The sequence below is a fragment of the Theropithecus gelada genome, chromosome 11 (assembly GCF_003255815.1).
Source record: "Theropithecus gelada isolate Dixy chromosome 11, Tgel_1.0, whole genome shotgun sequence".
In the NCBI taxonomy this organism is placed as follows: domain Eukaryota; kingdom Metazoa; phylum Chordata; class Mammalia; order Primates; family Cercopithecidae; genus Theropithecus; species Theropithecus gelada.
In genome coordinates, this window is record NC_037679.1 from 81,064,153 (window position 1) to 81,085,510 (window position 21,358).

Here is a 21,358-nt window from a genome sequence, read left to right on the forward strand (position 1 = left end):
AAAAAAAAAAAAAAAAAAAAAAAAAAAAAGAAGTTTGCAATGTGAATTTTTATGTGAAATCCTTTGATTTGAAGATTGTCTTGTTTTGAATTCTATTTGTATGAAATATCCAGAATAGGTAAATCCATAGACACACAGTGCAGACTGGTGACTGCCGGGCTCTGCGGGGAGGGAGGAAGGAGAGTGACTGCTTAAGGAGAATGGGTGTTCTTTTGGGGTGATGGAAAGAAGTGTGCTGGAACCAGAGAGAGGTGGTGGTTGCACAACATTGTGAATTACTAAATGCTGCTGAATTTTTTCACTGTTTTGTGACTCCCATCTCAATAAATTGAATTGGTTTTAAATTTTTCTTTATGATTTTGTGCATTTTTAGATACTAGGAAATAGCATTTTTATTGAAGATGAATATACATGGAGAAGTGCATAAGTGTATAGCTCTGAATTGTCACAAACAGAACACACCTGTTCTACCAGCTCAGCTCTGTGGTTTTTTTTTTTTTTTTAATTGAGATAGAGTCTCACTCTGTTGCTCAGGCTGGGGTGAAGTGGTATGATCTTGGCTCACTGCAGCCTCTGCCTTCTGGGTTCAAGCAATTCTCCTGCCTCAGCCTCCCAAGTAGCTGGGATTACAGGCGTGTCCCCCCATGCCCGGCTAATTTTTTTTTTTTTTTTTGTATTTTTAGTAGAGATGGGGTTTCACTGTGTTAGCCAGGATGGTTTCTATCGCCTGGCCTCATGATCCGCCCGCCTCGGCCTCCCAAAGTGCTGGGATTACAGGCATGAGCCACTGCGCCCGGCCTGTAAATACTTTTGTCATAGCAATAAATACACATGTTCACCTGTGTGTGTATATGTGTGTGTTTCATTGAAAGGCTATCTGGGTGGGGCCAGGTGCAGTGGCTCATACCTGTAATCCCAGCACTTTGGAAGGCAGAGGTGGGTGGATCACTTGAGCCCAGGAATTTGAGACCAGCTTGGACAATATGGCAAGAACAGATCTCCACAAAAATTTAAAAATTAGCTGGGTGTGGTGGTGTGCATCTATGGTCCCAGCTATTGGGGAGGCTGAGGTGGGGGGATTGCTTGAGCCTGGGAGGTTGAGGCTGCAGTGAGCCATGATTGCACCACTACACTCGAGCCTGGGTGACAGACCGAGACCCTGTATCAAAATGAAAAAAAGAAAAAAAAAAAAAAAAGAAAGTCTGTACCATGATTTCTTTTCTTTTTTTTTTTCTTTCTTTTTTTTTTCAGACGGAGTCTTGCTCTGTCGCCCAGACTAGGGTACAGTGGCATGATCTCGGCTCATTGCAACCTCCGCCTCCCAGGTTCAAGAGATTCTCCTGACTCAGCTTCCCTGGGATTACATGCGCCCGCTACCACACCCGGCTAATTTTTGTATTTTTAGTAGAGATGAGGTTTCACCATCTTGGCCAGGCTGGTCTTGAACTCCTGACCTGCTGATCCACCCGCCTCGGCCTTCCAAAGTGCTGGGATTATAGGCGTGAGCCACCGTGCCCGGCCTGTACCCTGATTTCTTTAACCAGCTCCTAGAATCAAGCACTACCAAGGTCTTCCCATTAGAAACAGCATGGATGGTGATCTAGCTCATTTGAATGTAGAGTTTCATGCTCTTTAACAATTGCTTTATTAAATTACTCTGAATTGATATTAATAAGTATCTTATTACTATTTTATGTTTTGTAGAGATAGAGTCTTGTCATGTTGCCCAGGCTGGTCTCAAACTTCTGGCCTCAAGCAATTCTCCTGCATTGGCCTCCCAATGTGCTAGGATTACAGACATGAGCCACCATGCCAACAATTATTATTGTTATTATTTTCGAGACAGGGTCTCAATCTGTCACCCAGGCTGGAGTGCAGTGGTGTGATCTCAACTCACTGCAACCACCGCCTCCCAGGCTCAAGCAATCCCCCCACCTCAGCCTCCCAAGTAGCTGGGACTACAAGTGTGTGCCACCACGCCTGGCTAATTTTTTGTATTTTTAGTAGAGACAGGATTTCACCATGTTGGCCAGGCTGGTCTTGAACTCCTGACCTCAGACGATCCGCCCACCTTGGCCTCCCAGTGTTGGGATTACAGGTGTGAGCCACCGCGCACAACCCAGTATCTTATTTTTAAAAACTACTTTCTGCTCTGCCCCACGTTCTGCCCAGGTACTAAATATTAACAGCCTCAGAGGTATAACTGCTTCCTTTTTTCCTTTCTATGGGGGAGTTGACTTTATTGAATAAAAATAGGATGATTTACTATGTGGGTCTCTGCATCTTACTTTTCCAAATGCTTAATTACTGGCAACTGTGGTGGACATTCCTTTAGCCCCTCCAAATCTCTTCCCTCCCTGCCCTTCTCGGTGCCCCAAGCCTTATCACCTTCAGCCAACCTGAGACTCTGGCAGGAGAGGAGAGGAGAGACAAGTGGGGGTTTCTTGGCTTCCTCCCTGCCAGACGTTGTTTTAGCAGCTGTTTTAGCAGCAGCTGTGTCCCTGTACTGAAGGCCACACTCCTGTTGGGTGGCTACAACGCTCTCTAGGTTTCCAAACCCTCCCTTCTCTTGCCCCTTTAGGCTTAAGGGGTGGGGTAAGAGACCCCACGCTCGCCAGTCCCAGGTGGCTTCATTATCCTTATCTGCTCCCATGACTTTGTAAGTAGCCCCTTTAGTAAACGTCCCTCAAACATCCTTCTGAGTGGACCAGCTGTTCTGTGATGGGCCCCTGGACAACTGATTCAGCAACTAATTTAAAATTCTTTTTTTCTTTTCTTTTTTTTTTTTTTTTTTTTTTGAGACAGAGTCTTGCCCTGTTGCCCAGGCTGGAGTGCAGTGGTCTGATCTTGGCTCACTATAACCTCTGCCTCCCAGGTTCAAGCAATTCTCATACCTCAGCCTCCCAAGTAGCTGGGATTATAGCCGTGCCACCACCATACCCAGTTTATTTGTTTATTTATTTATTTATTTATTTTTTTGAGACGGAGTCTCCCTCTGGAGTGCAGTGGCGTGATCTGAGCTCACTGCAAGCTCCGCCTCCTGGGTTTATGCCATTCTCCTGCCTCAGCCTCCCGAGTATCTGGAACTACAGGCGCCCGCCACCTTGCCCGGCTAGTTTTTTGTATGTTTTAGTAGAGACAGAGTTTCACCGTGTTAGCCAGGATGGTCTCGATCTCCTGACCTTGTGATCCGCCCGTCTTGGCCTCCCAAAGTGCTGGCATTACAGGCTTGAGCCACCGCGCCCGGCCGTTCTTTTTGTTTTTGAGAGGGATCTTTTTCTTTTTGTTTTTGAGAGGGAGTCTTGCTCTGTTGCCCAGGCTGGAGTGCAGTGGTGTAATCTCAGCTCACTGCAACCTCTGCCTCCTGGGTTCTTCTGCCTCAGCCTCCTGAGTAGCTGGGATTACAGGCACCAGCCACCAAGCCCAACTAATCTATTTTAGTAGAGATGGGGTTTCACCATGTTGGCCAGGCTGGTCTCGAACTCCTGACTTCAAGTGATCCACCCGCCTTGGCCTCCCAAAGTTCTGGGATTACAGGTGGGAGCCACCTCACCCAGCCTTGAGCTGGATCTTGAAGGAGAGGTTCAAGTCAGCCTGGCCTGAGATGGTGTTCCAGGACGGGAAGAGCAGGTGCTAAGACCCAGTGCTAAGAGAGACTGAGCAAAAAACGTTCCAGAAACTGCTAGAAGTTCAGCATGGCTGGAGCATAAGGTGTGTGTGTGTGTGTGTGTGTGTATGTGTGTGTGTGGTGGGGTACAGGGATGGGAGGTGATCTAATGGCAAGCAGAGATCAGAAGAGTCTTAAAGGCCAAGAGAAGGGCACTGAAGCCATTAAGCAGTAGAGTGCCAATGTCACCCTTGGAAGGTTATTCTGGCTGCTTTGGAGACTGAGTTAAAGTGGACAACCTGAGACAGTTCAAAGACTGCCACAATCAGGAGAATGAGGTGGCGGGGCAGGAGCAGACGTGGAGGTGATGGGTGGATTTCGGAACTATGAAGGCAGTCAAAAGATAGAGGTTTATTATAATGACAGCAATATTGACAAGCTCATAATGTAGTAATCTAACAACAGCTGTCTTTTCAGGCCACATGGGTAAGAATCTTCTCACCCTTTTTATTTGGAAAAATTTCAGACCTCAGAAGAACTGCAAGATAGTTCCCCTACACCACCAACTTTTCTTTTTCTTTCTTCTTTTTTTTTTTTGATAGAGACTGGGTCTTGCCATGTTGCTCAGGCTGGTCTCAAATTCCTAGGATCAGGGGATCCTCCCACTTCTGTCTCCCAAAGTGCTAGGATTATAGGCATGAGCTGCCTACAAAACAGTTTCCTTGAACATGCATATACTCTTCATGTGGATTTGCTAATTGTTACATTTTGCCTCTTTCTCCCCTTGTATCATTTTCTTTGAACCACTTGCAAGTTCGTAGCTGAAATCATGACACTACACATCTAAATATTTGAGCATTTATCTCCTTCCAATAAAAAGATATTCTCATATAATTGCAACATCATTATCTGACTGAGGAAATTTAACACTGATATACTACAATTTAATATAAAGTTCACATTTAGATTTCACCAGTTGGCCCAATAAGTCTTTTAAAGCTGCTGTTTCTCATTAAATAATTCAAGTAAGGATCCATGTATTGCATGTAGTCATTGTTTCTCTCTTCCTCTCTCTTTTTTTTTTTTTGAAATGGAGTTTCCCTCTGTGGCCCAGGCTGGAGTGCAGTGGCATGATCGTGGTTCACTGCAACCTCTGCCTCCTGGGTTCCAGCAATTCTCCAGCCTCAGCCTCCCGAGTAGCTGGGATTACAGGTGTGTGCTGCTGTGCCCGGCTAATTTTTGTAGTTTTACTGGAGATGGGGTTTTACCATGTTGGCCAGGCTGGTCTCAAACTCCTGACCTCAAGTGATCCACCCACTTCAGCCTCCCAAAATGCCGGGATTACAGGTGTGAACCATCATGCCTGGTCCTCTGCTAATTAATTTTTATTTTATTTTATTTTTATTTATTTATTTATTTTTTGTAGAGACATAAGTCTTGCTATATTGCCCAGGCTGGTCTTAAACTCCTGGACTCAAGGGATCCTCCTGCCTTGATCTCCCAGAGATATGGGACTGCAGGCGTAAGCCACTGCACCTGTATCTCTCTCTTTCTCTTTTGACAATGTTAGAAATGTTAGTTTATTTTGGCCGGGCGCAGTGGCTCACTCCTGTAATTCCAGCACTTTGGGAGGCTGAGGGGGGTGGATCACCTGAGGTCAGGAGTTGGAGACTAGCCTGGCTAACATGGTAAAACCCCGTCTCTACTAAAAATACAAAAATTAGCTGGGCGTGGTGGCAGGCTCCTGTAATCCCAGCTACTCGGGAGGCTGAGGCAGGAGAATTGCTTGAACCTAGGAAGAGGAGGTTGCAGTGACCCAAGATCACGCCATTGCATTCCAGCCCCAGGCAACAAGAGCGAAACCCCGTCTCAAAAAAAAAAAAAAAAAAGAGATAATATCAAACAGTTATATGAAGCCTAATGTAATCAGTTCTACTTTTTCTCTTTTTTTCTTCTTTCTGTCTAAAGGTTGCCTTAAAATTTTATTTTGAAGTGGTTTTAAACTCACAGAAAAGTTCCAAAAACATTATAAAGAACATTTATATATGTTTCACCAATTATTTACATTTTGTACATGTAAATAATTTACATTTACAAATAACTTACAGAGTCACCAATTATTTACATTTTGCCATATTTACCTTATCTATCTCTTGTCTACAAATATATATCTATCTCTTTCTTTTTTTTGAGACTGAGTCTCACTATATGGTCCAGGCTGGAGTGCAGTGGCACGATCTTGGTTCACTACAACCTCCACCTCTGAGGTTCAAACAATTATCCTGCGTCAGCCTCCCAGGTAGCTGGGATTACAAGTGTGTGGCACTGTGCCTTGGTAATTTTTGTATTTTTAGTAGAGACAGTGTTTCACCATGTTGGCCAGGCTGGTCTTGAACTCCTGACCTCAAGTGATCCGCCCACCTCAGCCTCCCAAAGTGCTGGGATTACAGGTGTGAACCACCACACCTGGTCATCTCCTGAATAATTTTTTTTTTTTTTTTGTAGAGACGGAGGTCTTGATATGTTGCCCAGGCTGGTCTCAAACTCCTGGACCTAAGGGATCCTCCTGCTTTGATCTCCCAGAGTAATGGGACTACAAGGCATGAGCCACTGCACCTGTATCTCTCTCTCTCTCGACAATGTTAGAAATGTTAGTTTATTTCTGAGGGGCGTGGTGGCTCACTCCTGCAATCCCAGCACTTTGGAAGGCCGAGCTGGGCTGGGTCACTTGAGGCCAGGGGTTCAAGACCTTCTCAGTCTCCTGAATGCCTGGGATTACAGCTGTGTGCCACCACACCCGGCTAGTTTTTTATATTTTTGGTAGAGACAGGGTTTCACCATGTTGGTGAGGCTGGTCTTGAACTCCCACCTCCCAAAGTGCTGGGATTACAGGCATGAGCCACCATACCCAGCCCATTACATTTAGTTGATGCATATCTTTAGTGTTCTTAAATCTAGGTAATTGCATATCCGCCTCCTTTCCCTTCCCCCACCCCTCATTCCCCATGTGTATTTCACAACATTGACTTTTTTTGAAGTTTTCAGGCCAGTTGTTTTGAAGTATGTCCCTTCTTTTGGATATGTCTGTTTTCCAATGATTAAATTCAGGGCAAACATGTTTGAATACTACACAGATGACCGTTAAGCCCTTTTCCAGACAGAATATTAGAGGCACATGGTCAGATATCAAAGTTGATCATTTAGTTAAGCTGGGTTGGAATTTTGGCCTCACATTTTGCTAGTTGGGTAAATCGGTTATTGAGACGGTTTTCTCAGCTGTCAAACTGGGAGGTAATAATCTAGCTTCATGATGTTGTTGAATTAATATATGTCAGGCACTTAGAACACCGTCTGGCACATTATAAGTATCAATAAATAAACACTGTTACCGTTATTATTATCACTACAATTTATAGAGGCCTTAACAGGAACATCCAGCACCTTCAACAGTATGTGGCTTATAGGAAGCATTCCATGAATATTTGTTAGCAGGACAGCTCTATGAGAGCTGCTATCAATTACTGCTCCATTTTACAGATGAGGAAACTGAGGCTGAGAGAAGCAAGTAGTGACTTAGGGTCACACAGATTGCCGTTTGGTGGCAAGATACGGGGTTTGTACTCAGGCATATCGGATCTGTAAAGTGAGGGATAAGGACTCTTAATGTATTTTGTAAATCCTCCACGGCTGTGTGGATGTGAAGAACTGAATTGGAGCGCCACGCGGCGGTTCTCTGGTGTACAGTATCCATCCATACAGTAGGCGCTCAATAAATGTCTGTTGCACGAATGAGGAAAGAAAATGAGTCAGCTGACGCGAGATCATCCCCTAGCGTTTGTATGCACCTACGTGGGGATCCATCGCTGCCGACGCTACTCCTGCCGGGTCACCACAGGCGCACGTGTTCCGGCAGGGCGCGGCTTCCGGCGACCCAGCTCTGCCGGCAAGCCCCACCCCAAGCCCCACCCCTTGCCTGTTGTCGCGCTCGCGGACGGCTGTGGTGTTTTGGCCCATGGGCGGAGCCGTAGTTACGGTCTACTGGGGCGTCGTCCGTAGCCCGGGAGCCGGGTGTGTGGAATCGCGGCCCGAGGTTCGCTATGTCTGAGGAGGAAGCGAGGCAGAGCGGAGGCTCCTCGCAGGCCGGCGCCGTGACTGTCAGCGACGTCCAGGAGCTGATGCGGCGCAAGGAGGAGATAGAGGCGCAGATCAAGGCCAACTATGACGTGCTAGAAAGCGTGAGTGTGGGTTCGGGGCGCCCCAGGTCGCCTAACCCGGCCCCCCGTCTCTGGAGGACTGGGAAGCCACGGCCGCCTCAGCTTGGGCGCTCCGCAATGGATCTTCTCCCTGGGAGGCCCAAGGCGCCGCAAGTGCGGCCTCTGTCGGCACAAGAAGGCAGTTAAAGAACCTTAGTAACTTAACAGTTAGCTATATTGATATCCAGCAAGCGTTTATGGAGCCCTACTGTGTGCTAGGCGCTGGTTTAAGTGCTGTGTATTGTTGAGTTCATTTAATCCTCGCAACAACCCTTTGAGATGGATGCTGTTACTTTCTCCATTTTAGGGAGGGGGAAACAGGTGTTACTTGGTGATTGAACAGCTGTCATGTGCTTCGCTGACTGCCTTATCTTAATTTTGTATTTTTTGTAAAGACAGAGTCTCGCTCTGTTGCCCGGGTTGGTATCGAACTGTTGGCCTCAAGCGAGCCTCCCGTTTCGGCCTTTCAAAGTGCTGGGATTACAGGCGTGAGCTACTGCACCTGGCATTTGCTGATTGCATCATAACTTCTTAAACTTCAGTGTGTATGTGAATTACCTGGGGATCTTATTAAAATGAAGATTTTGTTTGAGGCAAGGGATCAGATTCTGCATTTGTAGTCAACTCCCAGCAGTGCTGATGCTAGAGGTCTAAGGACCGGACTTTGAGTGACAAATAAGGCTCATCCTTATTGCATAAGGAGGAAACTGAGGCCCAGAGTGGGGTAAACGCCTGTCTAAGGTCATGCAGGTTGGAATTGGCAGCGATGGGTCTGGCTCAAAAGATGATGCAGATTTTCTTATGCCACCTAGTATAAAATCACAAATTAGTTCGCAGAGGAAGATTCAATTAATTACGCCCAAGTAGGGTGGGATGGAATGCATTTTAGGTGATGTAAATGAAGTTTCTTTTTTTTTTTTGGTTTGAGACAGAGTCCCGCTTTGTCACCCAGGCTGGAGTGCAGTGGCTCAATCTCGGCTCACTGCAGCCTCCGCCTCCCGGGTTCAAATGATTCTCCTGCCTCAGCCTCCTGAGTGGTAGGGATTACAGGCGCGGGCTGGTATGCCAGGCTAATTTTGTATTTTAAGTAGAGACAGGGTTTCACCATGTTGGTCATGGCGGTGTTGAACTCCTGACCTCAGGTGATCCGCCCACCTCGGCCTTCTCAAGTGCTGTGATTACAGGTGTGAGCCACTGCGTCTGGCCATAAGATGAAGTTTCATACGGAGGGCCAGAGAACCATTTTACTGGGTACTGACTGTATGCTTAAAGTGGCATTCAGACCTCAGGTCTGTTCCATTCAGAACCTGTGCTTTCAAGCGAATTACCAGCAATTTCTCAAACTTTAGTTTATTTTCTACCACATGCAGGATACTATATGCATATACCACTTGTACTGTTATTCCTTTTATATTTTTATTTAAATAGATCTACTTTTAATCTTATATAAATGTATTATTATTATTATTATTATTGAGACAGGGTCTCGCTCTGTTGCCCAGGCTGGAGTTCAGTGGCACCATCTTGGCTCACTGCAGCCTCAACCTCCTGGGCTCAAGCAATCCTCCTACCTCAGCCTCCCAAGTAGCTGAGACTGCAGGTATGTGCCACCATGCCCAGCTAATTTTTATATTTTTTTGTAGCTACGAGGTCTTGCTCTGTTGCTCAGACTGGTCTCAAACTCCTGGGCTCAAGCAGTCCTCCTGCCTCTGCCTCCCAAAGTGTTGGAGTCACAGGCATGAGCCACAGTGCCTTGCCCATAAATGTATTTTGAAAGAAAATTTCAAAACTCGGCTACATATGGAAAATGAGAATCTTTTCTCTTAAATATAAGGTCAGATGCTTTGCAGGTTGATATGGCACGTTCGTTGCTTCTGGCTGGCTGCTGTTGCTTGCTGAAGGCTTTCAGCCTGAAACCCTGCTCTGTTTGTTTTTAAAAAGTGGGTTTGGGCCGGGCGTGGTGGCTCACGCCCGTAATCCCAGCACTTTGGGAGACTGAGGCGGGCGGATCACCTGAGGTCAGGAGTTTGAGACCAGCCTGGCCAACATGGTGAAATCCCGACTCTACTAAAAATAACAAAAATTAGCCAGGCGTGATGGCACATGCCTGTAGTCCCAGCTACTTGGGAGGCTGAGGCAGGAGAATCACTCGAACCCGGGAGGTGGAGGTTGCAGTGAGCCGAGATCCTGCCACTGCACTGTAGCCTGGGCGACAGAGCAAGACTCTGTCTCAAAAAAAGAAAAGGGTTTGGGTACAGTGGCTCATTATTTGAGTGGCCAAGGTGGGAGGATCACTTGAGGCCAGAAGTTCAATACCAGCCTTGGTAGCATAGCGAGACTGTGCCTCTACAAAAAAAAAAATGTTTTTAAATTAGTTGAGCATGGTGGTGCATGCCTGTAGTCCCAGCTACTTGGGAGGCTGAGGCAGGAGGATTGCTTGAGCCCTGGATGTTGAGGCTGCAGTGAGCTATAATTGCACCACTGCATTCCCTTTTGGGTGACAGAGTGAGATGCTGTCTCTTTTTTTAAAAAAAAAAAAAAAGGCCAGGCATAGTGGCTCATGACTTTAATCCCAGCACTTTGGAAGGCCGAGGCATGCGGGTCATTTGAGGTCAGGCGTTCGAGACCAGCCTGGCCAATGTGGTGAAACCCCATCTCTACTAAAATACAAAAATGAGCCAGGCGTGGTGATACACACCTGTAATCCCAGCTACTCGGGAGGCTGATGCAGGAGAATCGCTTAAACCTGGGAGGTGGAGGTTACAGTGAATCAAGATTGCGCCATGACACTCCAGCCTGGGTGACAGACTCCGTCTCAGAAAAAAAAAAAAAAAGTGGGCAGCCAAAACTGTAAACTATAAATCTCGTATAATAAAACATAGGAGTAAATCTTCATGACCTTGGATTGGGCAAAGCCTTTTTAGATATGGCACCAAAAACACAAGCTACAAAAGAAAAAATGATAAGTTGGATTTCAACATTTAAAACTGTGTTTCAAAGGACTTAGTAAAGAAAGTGAAAAGATAAGCTCCAGAATAGGAGAAAATATTTGCATATCATTTCTCTGATAAAAGGATAGTATCTAGGCTATAGTAAGAGCTCTTATAACTCAGTAATAAAAAGAGAACCAATTAGAAGACAGGGAAAGGATCTGAATAAACATTTCTCCAAAGAAAATATGATCAATAAAAATGGTCAGTGGCCAGGTGTGGTGGCTCATGCCTATAATCCCAGGACTTTGGGAGTCTGAGGCAGGAGGATCACTTGAGGCCAGGGGTTTGAGACTAGCCTGGGCAACACAGTGAGAACCTATCTTTACAAAAAATTAAAAATTAAAGGCTTGGTGCGGTGGCTCACGCCTGTAATCCCAGCACTTTGGGAGGCTGAGGCGGGCGGATCATGAGGTCAGGAGATCGAGACCATCCTGGCTAACACGGTGAAACCCCGTCTCTACTAAAAATACAAAAAAATTAGCCGGGCGTGGTGGCGGGTGCCTGTAGTCCCAGCTACTCCCGGGAGACTGAGGCAGGAGAATGGCATGAACCCGGGAGACAGAGCTTGCAGTGAGTCGAGATCGTGCCACTGCACTCCAACCTGGGCGACAGAACAAGGCTCTGTCTTAAAACAAAAAATTAAAAATTAGCCAGGTGTGGTGACATGTACCTGTGGTCCCAGCTACTTAGGAGGCTGAGGCGGATTGCTTGAATTCAGGAGTTCAAGGTTGCAGTGAGCTATGAACACACCACTGTACCCCAGCCTGGTCAACAGAAAGAAATCTTGTCTCAAAACAAACAAACAAACACAAAAGCCATTAACTTTTATACTTTACATGAGTCAGTTATATGGTATCTGAATTATATCTCAATAAAACTTATAAAAATGGAGGGTCCTAGAGATAGCAAATAACTGGGGTGTTGCAAAGACCAGCACCAAATGGACCCTTTTGCCTTGACAATTGAAGGATTGAAGAGAATTGGGAAAGGAATATGTATTTTTGATTCAGGGTTATTTAATGCCCTGTGTGTGAGCTGCCAGTGTTATGGATCCCACACTTTGAGAAGCATTATCCAATGTGATATTGATTCTCAAAGGCTGGTTAACTCTTAATCACTGTGGGAAGGCAGGAGCAGATACAGGTTTTTAGCCCCTGGGGCATTTCTGCAGTGTCATGGTGAATCCTGTGTTAGGGGAGTATGGAGAACTATCTCCTTGCACAGTGGACACTAGGTTTGGGTGTAACCCGGAGGCTTCCAGAGAGAAAGGGAGCAAGGCTCTTCTCAGTGCCTGCGTACACTGGCAACTTGTCCCTGGACTGACTAATCCTTACAGCCACTGTTTATGACTATGACTGTGCATAATCGTTTTCTGGGGCCACCATAACACCACAGAGTCGGTGACTTAAAACAGGAATTTACTCTGTGCCAGCTCTGGAGGCCAGAAGTCTGAAATCAAGATGTCAGCAGGGTTGGCTCCTACAGGCTCTGAGAGAGAAGCTTCCAGGCCTTTCTCCCAGCCTCTGGTGGCTGCCGGTGGTCCTTGGCTTACAGCTCTGCCTGCATCTTCACATGGCCTTCCTCCTGTTTCTCTGTCCCACACCTACCTCTGCCTTTCTTTTTTGAGGACACCAGCCACCAGATGAGCTTATCTCGAGATCCTTAACATAATTACATCTACAAAGACTCTTTTTCAAATAAAGTCATATTTACAGGTTCTAGGGGTTAGCATGTGGTTATCTGTTTTTGGGGGCCACTCTTGAACCCACTGTGTTGTGTATGCATGTGGCACTGTGCTGAGTACTCTGTGGGTCAGCTCATTAGGTCTTGCAGCAAGTAGAGAGGGAGGCGAGTGCTCTTACTCCCATTTTATAATTGAGGAAGCTGAGGCTTAGAGAGGAGAAGGTCTCAGCTAAGGATGTCCAGCTTGTACGCGGCAGAATTGAGATTCAAATTAAAGTCTAACCAACTGCAGAGCCCCTCCCCTGAGCCATGCGACTGGTTTCACTGCTTTTGTGTACTCTCCTCCAACTCATATCTTTAAAATGTTAAAAAAAAAAAAGAAAGAAAAGAAAGGGTTGTTTTGAATAGAGAATACATTCCCAAAGGCAAAATTCAAAACCTACAGAGGGATGTAAAGTGGAGCTTCTCTCTCCCTGCCCTGTCACCCAGCCACCCAGTTCCTCTCCCTGGAGGCAGCTGGTGCTATCACTGTTTCCTTCTTAGAAAGGCCTTTTAGATCTTTTTATTTTCAGAAGACTCAAAGCCCTGCCACAGCTGGATGCTGTTTGGACTTCTCACTCCCCTCTAGCTTCCAGGGCCAGCAGCCAGGTGTCAGCCACCTGTGTAAAGGAGGGTCTGAAGGAGGGGAGGAAGAAGCTGGCCTTGGGGATGATGCTCAAAGGAGTCTTTGGTTTTATCGGCACTGTGTTAACTTCAAAAAAGAATGCAATCATGCATTACTTGCATTAAAAATAAAAAACGAGGCCAGGCCTGGTGGCTCAAGCCTGTAATCCCAGCACTTTGGGAGGCCGAGACGGGCGGATCACGAGGTCAGGAGATCGAGACCATCCTGGCTAACATGATGAAACCCCGTCTCTACTAAAAAATGCAAAAAACTAGCCGGGCGAGGTGGCGGGCGCCTGTAGTCCCAGCTACTCAGGAGGCTGAGGCAGGAGAATGGCATAAACCTGGGAGGCGGAGCTTGCAGTGAGCCGAGATCCGGCCACTGCACCCTAGCCTGGGCGACAGAGCGAGACTCCGTCTCAAAAAAAAATAAAAAATAAAAAATAAAAAATAATAAAAAAATAAAAACAAAAAATGAAGGACACGGTGCCCACCCCAGGGTAGTTGTGAGGACATGAATAGAGCCCCTGGTCTAAGTGATTGGTATGTGACACTGATACTGTCACCTTTATTATGACTTCAGAGGAGAAGGGTCTTGGGAAAGACATCCTGGGGACATTACACCCATGAGCACCTTTTAACCACATTTCTTTCCTCCAGCAAAAAGGCATTGGGATGAACGAGCCGCTGGTGGACTGTGAGGGCTACCCCCGGTCAGACGTGGACCTGTACCAAGTCCGCACCGCCCGGCACAACATCATATGTGAGTGGCCCTCTTAGAGGACTTTCCCCGCCTTGTGGTGGGAAGTGTTAAAGGCATACAAATAAAACCAAGGATCTGTGTTATCCACTGCCTTCTCTTCCGCCTTGATGGGATTATCTTATCCCCCTCCAAGGACTGAGAACTAAGGGAATGGGCTAGACTCTAAGCTTCTATATTTCTGGTTTCATTTTCTCTTCCTTTTTTTTTTGAGCCAGGGTCTTGCTCTGTCTTCCACGCTGGAGTGCAGTGGCTCTGACATGACTCACTACAGTCTCAACTCCCCAGGCTCCAAGTGATCCTCCTGTCTCAGCCTCCCATGTAGCTGGGACTATAGGCGTGTGTCACTGTGCCCGGCTAATTTTTTTTTAGTAGAGACAAGTCATGCTAAGTGGCCCAGGTGAGTCTTGAACTCCTGGACTCAAGTGGTCCTCCTGCCTCGGCCTTCCAAGGTGCTGGGATTACAGGCATGATTTGTTTTTAATTAAAGAGCTAGGAGAGAGTACAGATTGGATAGTATATTTGTTTTCTGTTTCTGCCATAACAAATGACCACAGACTTAGTAACTGGAGATAAGAAATCCAGATGGGTCTCACTGACTAAAATCAAGGTGTTGGCAGGACTGGCTCCTTCTGGAGGATCTAGGGGAGAACCTGTTTCCTGGTCTTTTCTGGTTTCCACAGGCTGCCCACTGTCCTTGGCTCATGGCTTTGTCCACCTACAAAGCTGGCAATTGCATTTCTCTCACTCTGATTCTGTCATCACATCTCTGTCTCTCACTCTCCTGCCTCCCTCTTGCACCTATAAAAACCTCTGTGATGACACCAGGCCTACCTGGATAATCCAGGATCATGTCCTCATCTTAAGGTCCTTGATCACATCTTCAGAGCCCCTTTTGCCATGTAAGGTGGCATATTCCCAGGTTCTAGGGGCTAGGATGTGGATGTGTTGGAGGCCGTTATCCACTCAGCCATAGGTAGACAACCGTCTCCACCACAGAGTCCTATTAGAATTTATCCTCCACATTTTTCAGTTACTAACTCCTCTTTAATCTATTTGAATCTTGATTCCATCTGCATCACATGTTATTTATTTATTTATTTTTTGAGACAGCGTCTCACTCTGTCACCCAGGTTGGAGTGCAGTGGCACGATCTTGGCTCACTGCAACCTCCACCTCCCGGGTGACAGAGCAAGAGACCAGCTCAAAAAAAAAAAAAAAAAAAATCTGAGCAATTCCTTATTGGTCTTTTTTTGAAAAATCTGTTCTTGGCCGGGTGTGGTGGCTCATGCCTGTAATCCCAGCACTTTGGGAGGCCAAGGCGGGCAGATCACCTGAGGTCAGGAGTTTGAGACTAGCCTGACCAACATGGTGAAATCCTGTCTCTACTAAAAATGCAAAAATTAGCTGGATGTGGTGGCACATGCCTGTAATTCCAGCTACTTGGGAGGCTGAGACAGGAGAATCGCTTGAACCCAGTAGGCGGAGGTTGCAGTGAGCTGAGATAGCGCCATTGCACTCCACCCTGGGCGACACAGCAAACAAAACTCTGTCTCAAAAAAAAAAAAAAAAAAAGAATATTCTCACAAGTTTATTTTATTGTACAAAATAACTTTTTTAAAGAACAGTTATAGATTTACATACAAATTGGAAAATAATGGCCTGGCGCGGTGGCTCATGCCTGTAATCCCAGCACTTTGGGAGGCCGAGGTGGGCGGATCACCTGAGGTTGGGAGTTCGAGACTAGCCTGGCCAACATGGAAAAACACCATCTCTACTGAAAATACAAAATTAGCCGGGCATGGTGGTGCGAACCTGTAATCCCAGCTACTCGGGAGGCTGAGGCAGGAGAATCGCTTGAATCCAGGAGGTGGAGGTTGCAGTGAGCTGAGATTGTGCCATTGCACTCCAGCCTGGGCAACAAGAGCGAAACTCTGCTCAAAAAAAAAAAATTGGAAAATAATGCAGAGGTCCTTTGGCTTCTGTATGTAGTCTCCTGTGTTGTTAACAGCATATATACATATATGTAATATATATACATATATGTATGTATATATAAAATATACGTGTGTGTATATATAAAATACATATATGTGTATAAATGTAAAACATACATGTGTATATATGTATATATAATATACATATGTGTATATGTAATATATGTATATATGTATGTGTATATATAATATACACATATGTTATATATGTTATATATACATATAATACATAACATACATGTGTTATACATACTTATATAAATATGTGTACATACATATTTTATACACACATATGTATGTGTGTGTATATATATACACATATGTGTGTATATGTTTATGTATATACACACATATGTATATATGCAAAATATACATATCCGTGTGTGTGTGTATATATATATTTTGAGACAGAGTCTTCCTCTTTGCCAGGCTGGAGTGCAGTGGTGTGATCTCAGCTCACTGCAACCTCCACCTCCCAGGTTCAAGTGATTCTCTGGCCTCAGCCTCCCGAGTAGCTGGGATTTCAGGCGCCTACCACCACACCTGACTAATTTTTCTTTTTTTTTTTGAGATGGAATCTCACTTAGCCGCCTAGGCTGGAGTGCAGTGGCACGATCTCGGCTCACTCAATGCACCCACCGTCTCCTGGGTTCAAATGATTTCCCGTCTCAGCCTCCTAAGTAGCTGGGATTACAAGCATCCACCATCAAGCCCTGCTAATTTTTATATTTTAGTAGAGACAGGGTTTCACTATGTTGGCCAGACTGGTCTTGAACTCCTGACCTCAGGTGATCTGCCTGCCTCAGCCTCACAAAATGCTGGGATTATAGGCGTGAGCCACCGCACCTGGCCAACAGCTTATATTAATATGGTATGTTTGTAATTGCAAATTTGTGTTTTGAAATATACTGCAGAAACATTTTGTACTGAAAAAAACCCTTTCAGTAACATTTTGATTAGAATTGTAATATGTTGTAAATAGTCATTCGCTCCATTCCCTAGTAGCTGTGTATTGAGCACTTCCTGTGTGCCAGGCATTGCAGATTCTAGGGATGCTGTGGACCTCTCATCGAGGGGGGGGCTTTTCTAGTGAAAGTGACCATGTGTTATGTAAGTCTGCCTCCCAGGCACATGTCTCCACTTGTTCAGATCTGGGTTCTTTTCCCACATCTGCTCCTATGGGTTGAGAACTTGAATCCCTTAACGACTGAGGGTCTCACCTTTGCTCTAAAGTGACAGTGGCAGAGGAGGCCGGTCAGGTAGTATGGCAAGCCCACTGACAGGCACAGGGTATCAAAATACCAGCTGCTGTGCTGGCGTGGCCTGCAGATTGCCATGGTGGTTCACAACATTTTGAATTAGCTGTCTGTATTGAAAAATCAGAGAATTTCACTTCAGACATCCCCATTTTCAGCTTTTCTGGAAAAATCAAAGATTTCATGGCATGGGCTCTTCCTCCCAAACCCCACCAATTGGCAAGAGCCCTGTAGCAGGGGTGCCCTTTGGCCACCTCCCTGTGGACTCCCTCTCCTGGACTGAGTGTCTCCAGGATTACCAGGCTTATGCAGCATTGTTTTTTTTTTTTTTTTGCGACTAAGTCTCGCTTTGTTGCCAGGCTGGAGGGCAGTGGCACTATCTCGGCTCGTTGCAACCTCCGCCTCCCGGGTTCAAGCAGTTCTCCTGCTTCAGCCTCCCAAGTAGCTGGGATTGCAGGCACATGCCACCACGCCCAGCTCATTTTTGTATTTTTTAGTAGAGACGGGGTTTCACCATGTTGGCTAGGTGATCTCAATCTCTTAACCTCGTGATCCTCTTGCCTTGGCCTCCCAAAGTGCTGAGATTACAGGCGTGAGCCACTGTGCCCGGCTTATGCAGCATTTTTCCTTCTAGAGGATTTCAGAGAAAAGTGAAATCTTGATTACCCCCAGCCTGAGTCATTCATTCACATGACCACAGTGCCAGCCCCTCATATGCCTTTGAGTTCATGCCTGTGGATTCAGCTGGACGTTACCTTCCTTCTGCTTACCTCTCAGGGCTCACCCGAGACAGCACTGCCTTCAGGAAGTCTTCCCTCATCTCCTAGAGTAGGAAGGGCAGACTTTCCTGCTGGCCAGGCCTCCCTGCAGTCATCAGATGTTACTGTAATTACTTATTCTGGAGCTGCTCCTTGCAGGACTGAAGACTCCATGAGAGAATGTCCTCTGTCTTGGTCAGAGACTCCTCTTCGCCTCTAGCTCCATGTCTGGCATGTAGTAAGCGCTTGTTAACTCTTCAGTGAATGAACGTAGGAGTCTTGTGTCCTCCGCTGTCTTCCTTGGCCCTTGATGTGTGGTTCTCATCCCAGGCCTGCAGAATGATCACAAGGCGGTGATGAAGCAGGTGGAGGAGGCTTTGCACCAGCTGCATGCTCGTGACAAGGAGAAGCAGGCCCGGGACATGGCTGAGGCCCACAAAGAGGCCATGAACCGCAAACTGGACCAGAGTGAGAGCCAGGGCCCTCCACAGGCCTTCGCCAAAGTGAACAGCATCAGCCCTGGCTCCCCAGCCAGCATTGCGGTAATCCAGGGGTTGGCCACTCAAGTCCATGCCCAGGGGACACTGTGGGTCAGGTAGCCTTCAGGGGTGTGGAAAGACAGACCAGTTGTCTCCATGCTGCGGTGCTGAGTTCAGACTAGTTGTCTCCATGCTGCGGTGCTGAGTTCAGTTACTCATTTAATAAACACTGAGTGAGGCCTGCTGTGTATCCAGGCCTGTGCTGGGGGCAGAGTTTTAGAGAGGGGTCAGCCCTGGCTGCCCACTACATTGGTTGGGGAGTGACCTGTTCCCAGTGACAGAAGATGATAAATGTCCCAAGAGAGGGAGAGGATCTCTTCTTGGGGCTTATTTTAGCTGGGCACTGAATGATGAAAATGAGAATGGCATCCTGCCAAATGAGTTAGGCATGTTATGTGGTGTGTTAAAAAAAAAACCTTAGGCTGGGCACAGTGGCTCATGCCTGTAATCCCAACACTTGAGAAGGCTGAGGCTACTTGGAAAGCTGAGGTGGGAGGATCACTTGGGCTCAGGAAGTCGAGGTTGCAGTGAGTTGTAACTGTGCCACTGCACTCCAGCCTGGGTGACAGAGTGAGACCTTGTCTTAAAAAAAATTACAGGCTCACGCCTGTAATCCCAGCACATTGGGAGGCCAAGGCCGGTGGATCACTTGAGGTCAGGAGTTCGAGACCAACCTGGCCAACATGGTGAAACCCCGCCTCTACTAAAAATATGAAAATCATGCCACTGCACTCCAGCCTGCGCAACAGAGTGAGACTCTGTCTCAAAAAAAAAAAATTACCCATTTAAAGTGTTTAGTGTTTTTTGGTATATCACAGAGCTATGCATCACCACAATCAATTTTATTTCTATTTAAAAAATTTTCAGCCAGGTGCGGTGGCTCACGCCTGTAATCCCCGCACTTTGGGAGGCTTAGGTGGGTGATCATCTGACGTCAGGAGTTCAAGACCAGCCTGGCCAACATGGCGAAACCCCATCTCTACTAAAAATATAAATGTTAGCCGGGTGTGGTGGCATGTGCCTGTAATCCCAGCTACTCAGGAGGCTGAGGCAGGAGAATCTCATGAACCCAGGAGGTGGAGGTTGCAGTGAGTGGAGATCGTGTCACTACACTCCAGCCTGGTGAGAGAGTGAGACTCTGTCTTAAAAAAAAAAAAAGGGGTTTCACTATGTTGCGTAGGTTGGTCTCCACCTTGTGGGCTCAAGTGATTCTACCACCGTGGCCTCCCAAAATGCTGGGATTATAGGCATGAGCCACCATGCCCAGCCGTAATCAATTTCAGAACATTGTTCCTGTAAAGAAACTCTATAGTGATTTGCCATCACTTCCCAATCCCCCAGCTCCCTGCACGCAGTTATCTACTTTCTGTCTCTATGGATTTGTCTATTCTGGGCATTTCCTCTAAGTGGAATCATATAATATGTGACCTTTTATGACTGGCTTCTTTCACTTAGCATATTTTCAAGTCATCCATATTGTAGCATGGATCAGTGCTTCATTTGTTTACAGACAGGGTCTTACTCTGTCACCCAGACTTGAGTGCCATGGTGCCATCATAGCTCACTGCAGCCTCAAACTCACAGAGTCAAGTGATCCTCCTACCTCTGCCTCCCAAGCAGCTAGGACTGTAGGCACACGCCACCATGCCTGGTTAATTTTTTATTTCCATTTTTTTTTTAGAGATGGGTTCTCACTATGTTGCCCAGGCTGGTCTTGAACTCCCAGCTTGAAGCGATCCTCCTGCCTCGGCCTCCCAAAGTGCTGGAATTACAGGCATGAGCTGCCATGTCTGGCCCTTCATTCCTTTTTACGGCCAAATAATAGTCCACTACCTGGATATATCATATTTTATTTATCCATTTGTCAGTTAATGGGCATTTGGATTGTTACCACTTTTTGCTATTATGAAGAGTGTTGCTGTGAACATTCTTTTTTTTTTTTTTTTTTTGACATGGAGTCTCGCTGTGTCTCCCAGACTGGAGTGCAGTCGCACGATCTCGGCTCACTGCAAGCTCCACCTCCCAGGTTCACGCCATTCTCCTGCCTCAGCCTCCCGAGTAGCTGGGACTACAGGCGCCCGCCACCACGCCTGGCTAACTTTTTGTATTTTTAGTAGAGGCGGAGTTTCACCGTGTTAGCCAGGATGGTCTCGATCTCCTGACCTCGTGATCCACCCGCCTCGGCCTCCCAAAGTGCTGGGATTACAGGCGTGAGCTACCACGCCCAGCCAGCTGTGAACATTCTTATACATTTTTTTTTGTGGAGATGTAGTTAAATATAATTCCACAGCCACTTCTGGGGTAGGTCCTAATCTTTACTCATTTCATCTTCGAGAAAAAGCCTCACAGACCTGAAGTAACTTGTGTCAGGATACATAGTTCCTGACAGGTGGAATGGGGTCCTAAACCCTGGTCCTACCAGTCTTCTTTAATGATCACAAGTCTGTAAGTTGCACAGAAGCTCCATCTCGTTCACTACCCCATCTACAGTATCTACCCCAGTGCCAGTTGGCCCACAACAAATATTTGTTAAAGGGGTGAATGAGTAGTCGTCTGTGTTCTTAGGACCTAAAACAAGAGTGTCACTCTAGTCTTGGGTCCACCCTGTGCCTGTGGCTGCTTGTCTGAGGGCTTCTAGGGCAAATGTCTTGTCTAAATGTTGACCACTGAATAAAATGGGCCCAGCATGGCTTGCCTTCTCTTACCTTGAACCTGGGTTAGGACCCCAGAGAGCAGCATTTGGCCTTTCCCATGCTCCTGAAGGCCTTCACAGTGTCTGGTAATTGCCAGCTCTCAGACATTGGGCAGACCTGGTCATCTTTACTAGAGCTGCCCTCAAAGGAACCCAA

General features: G+C 46.5%; 2 protein-coding genes across 3 annotated transcripts in view; both read left to right on the plus strand.

The window, feature by feature from the left end:
• Positions 1–7,580: 7,580 nt before the first annotated feature.
• Positions 7,581–21,358, plus strand: part of PSMD9 (proteasome 26S subunit, non-ATPase 9) — a 30,069-nt gene continuing 16,291 nt past the window's right edge. The window contains exons 1-3 of one of the 2 annotated variants that reach the window (XM_025402115.1): positions 7,581–7,842; positions 13,860–13,962; positions 18,301–18,512. In XM_025402115.1, coding sequence (XP_025257900.1) covers positions 7,705–7,842; positions 13,860–13,962; positions 18,301–18,512 — 453 coding nt within the window. In that variant the 5' untranslated portion in view covers positions 7,581–7,704. The remainder of the gene's footprint in view (positions 7,843–13,859; positions 13,963–18,300; positions 18,513–21,358) is intronic. The other variant, XM_025402116.1, reaches the window with a different exon arrangement.
• WDR66 (WD repeat domain 66) overlaps positions 7,657–21,358 on the plus strand; it is a 114,038-nt gene continuing 100,336 nt past the window's right edge. The window contains exons 1-2 of the mRNA XM_025402109.1: positions 7,657–7,842; positions 13,860–13,962. The gene's annotated coding sequence lies outside the window, so the exon portion shown is untranslated. The remainder of the gene's footprint in view (positions 7,843–13,859; positions 13,963–21,358) is intronic.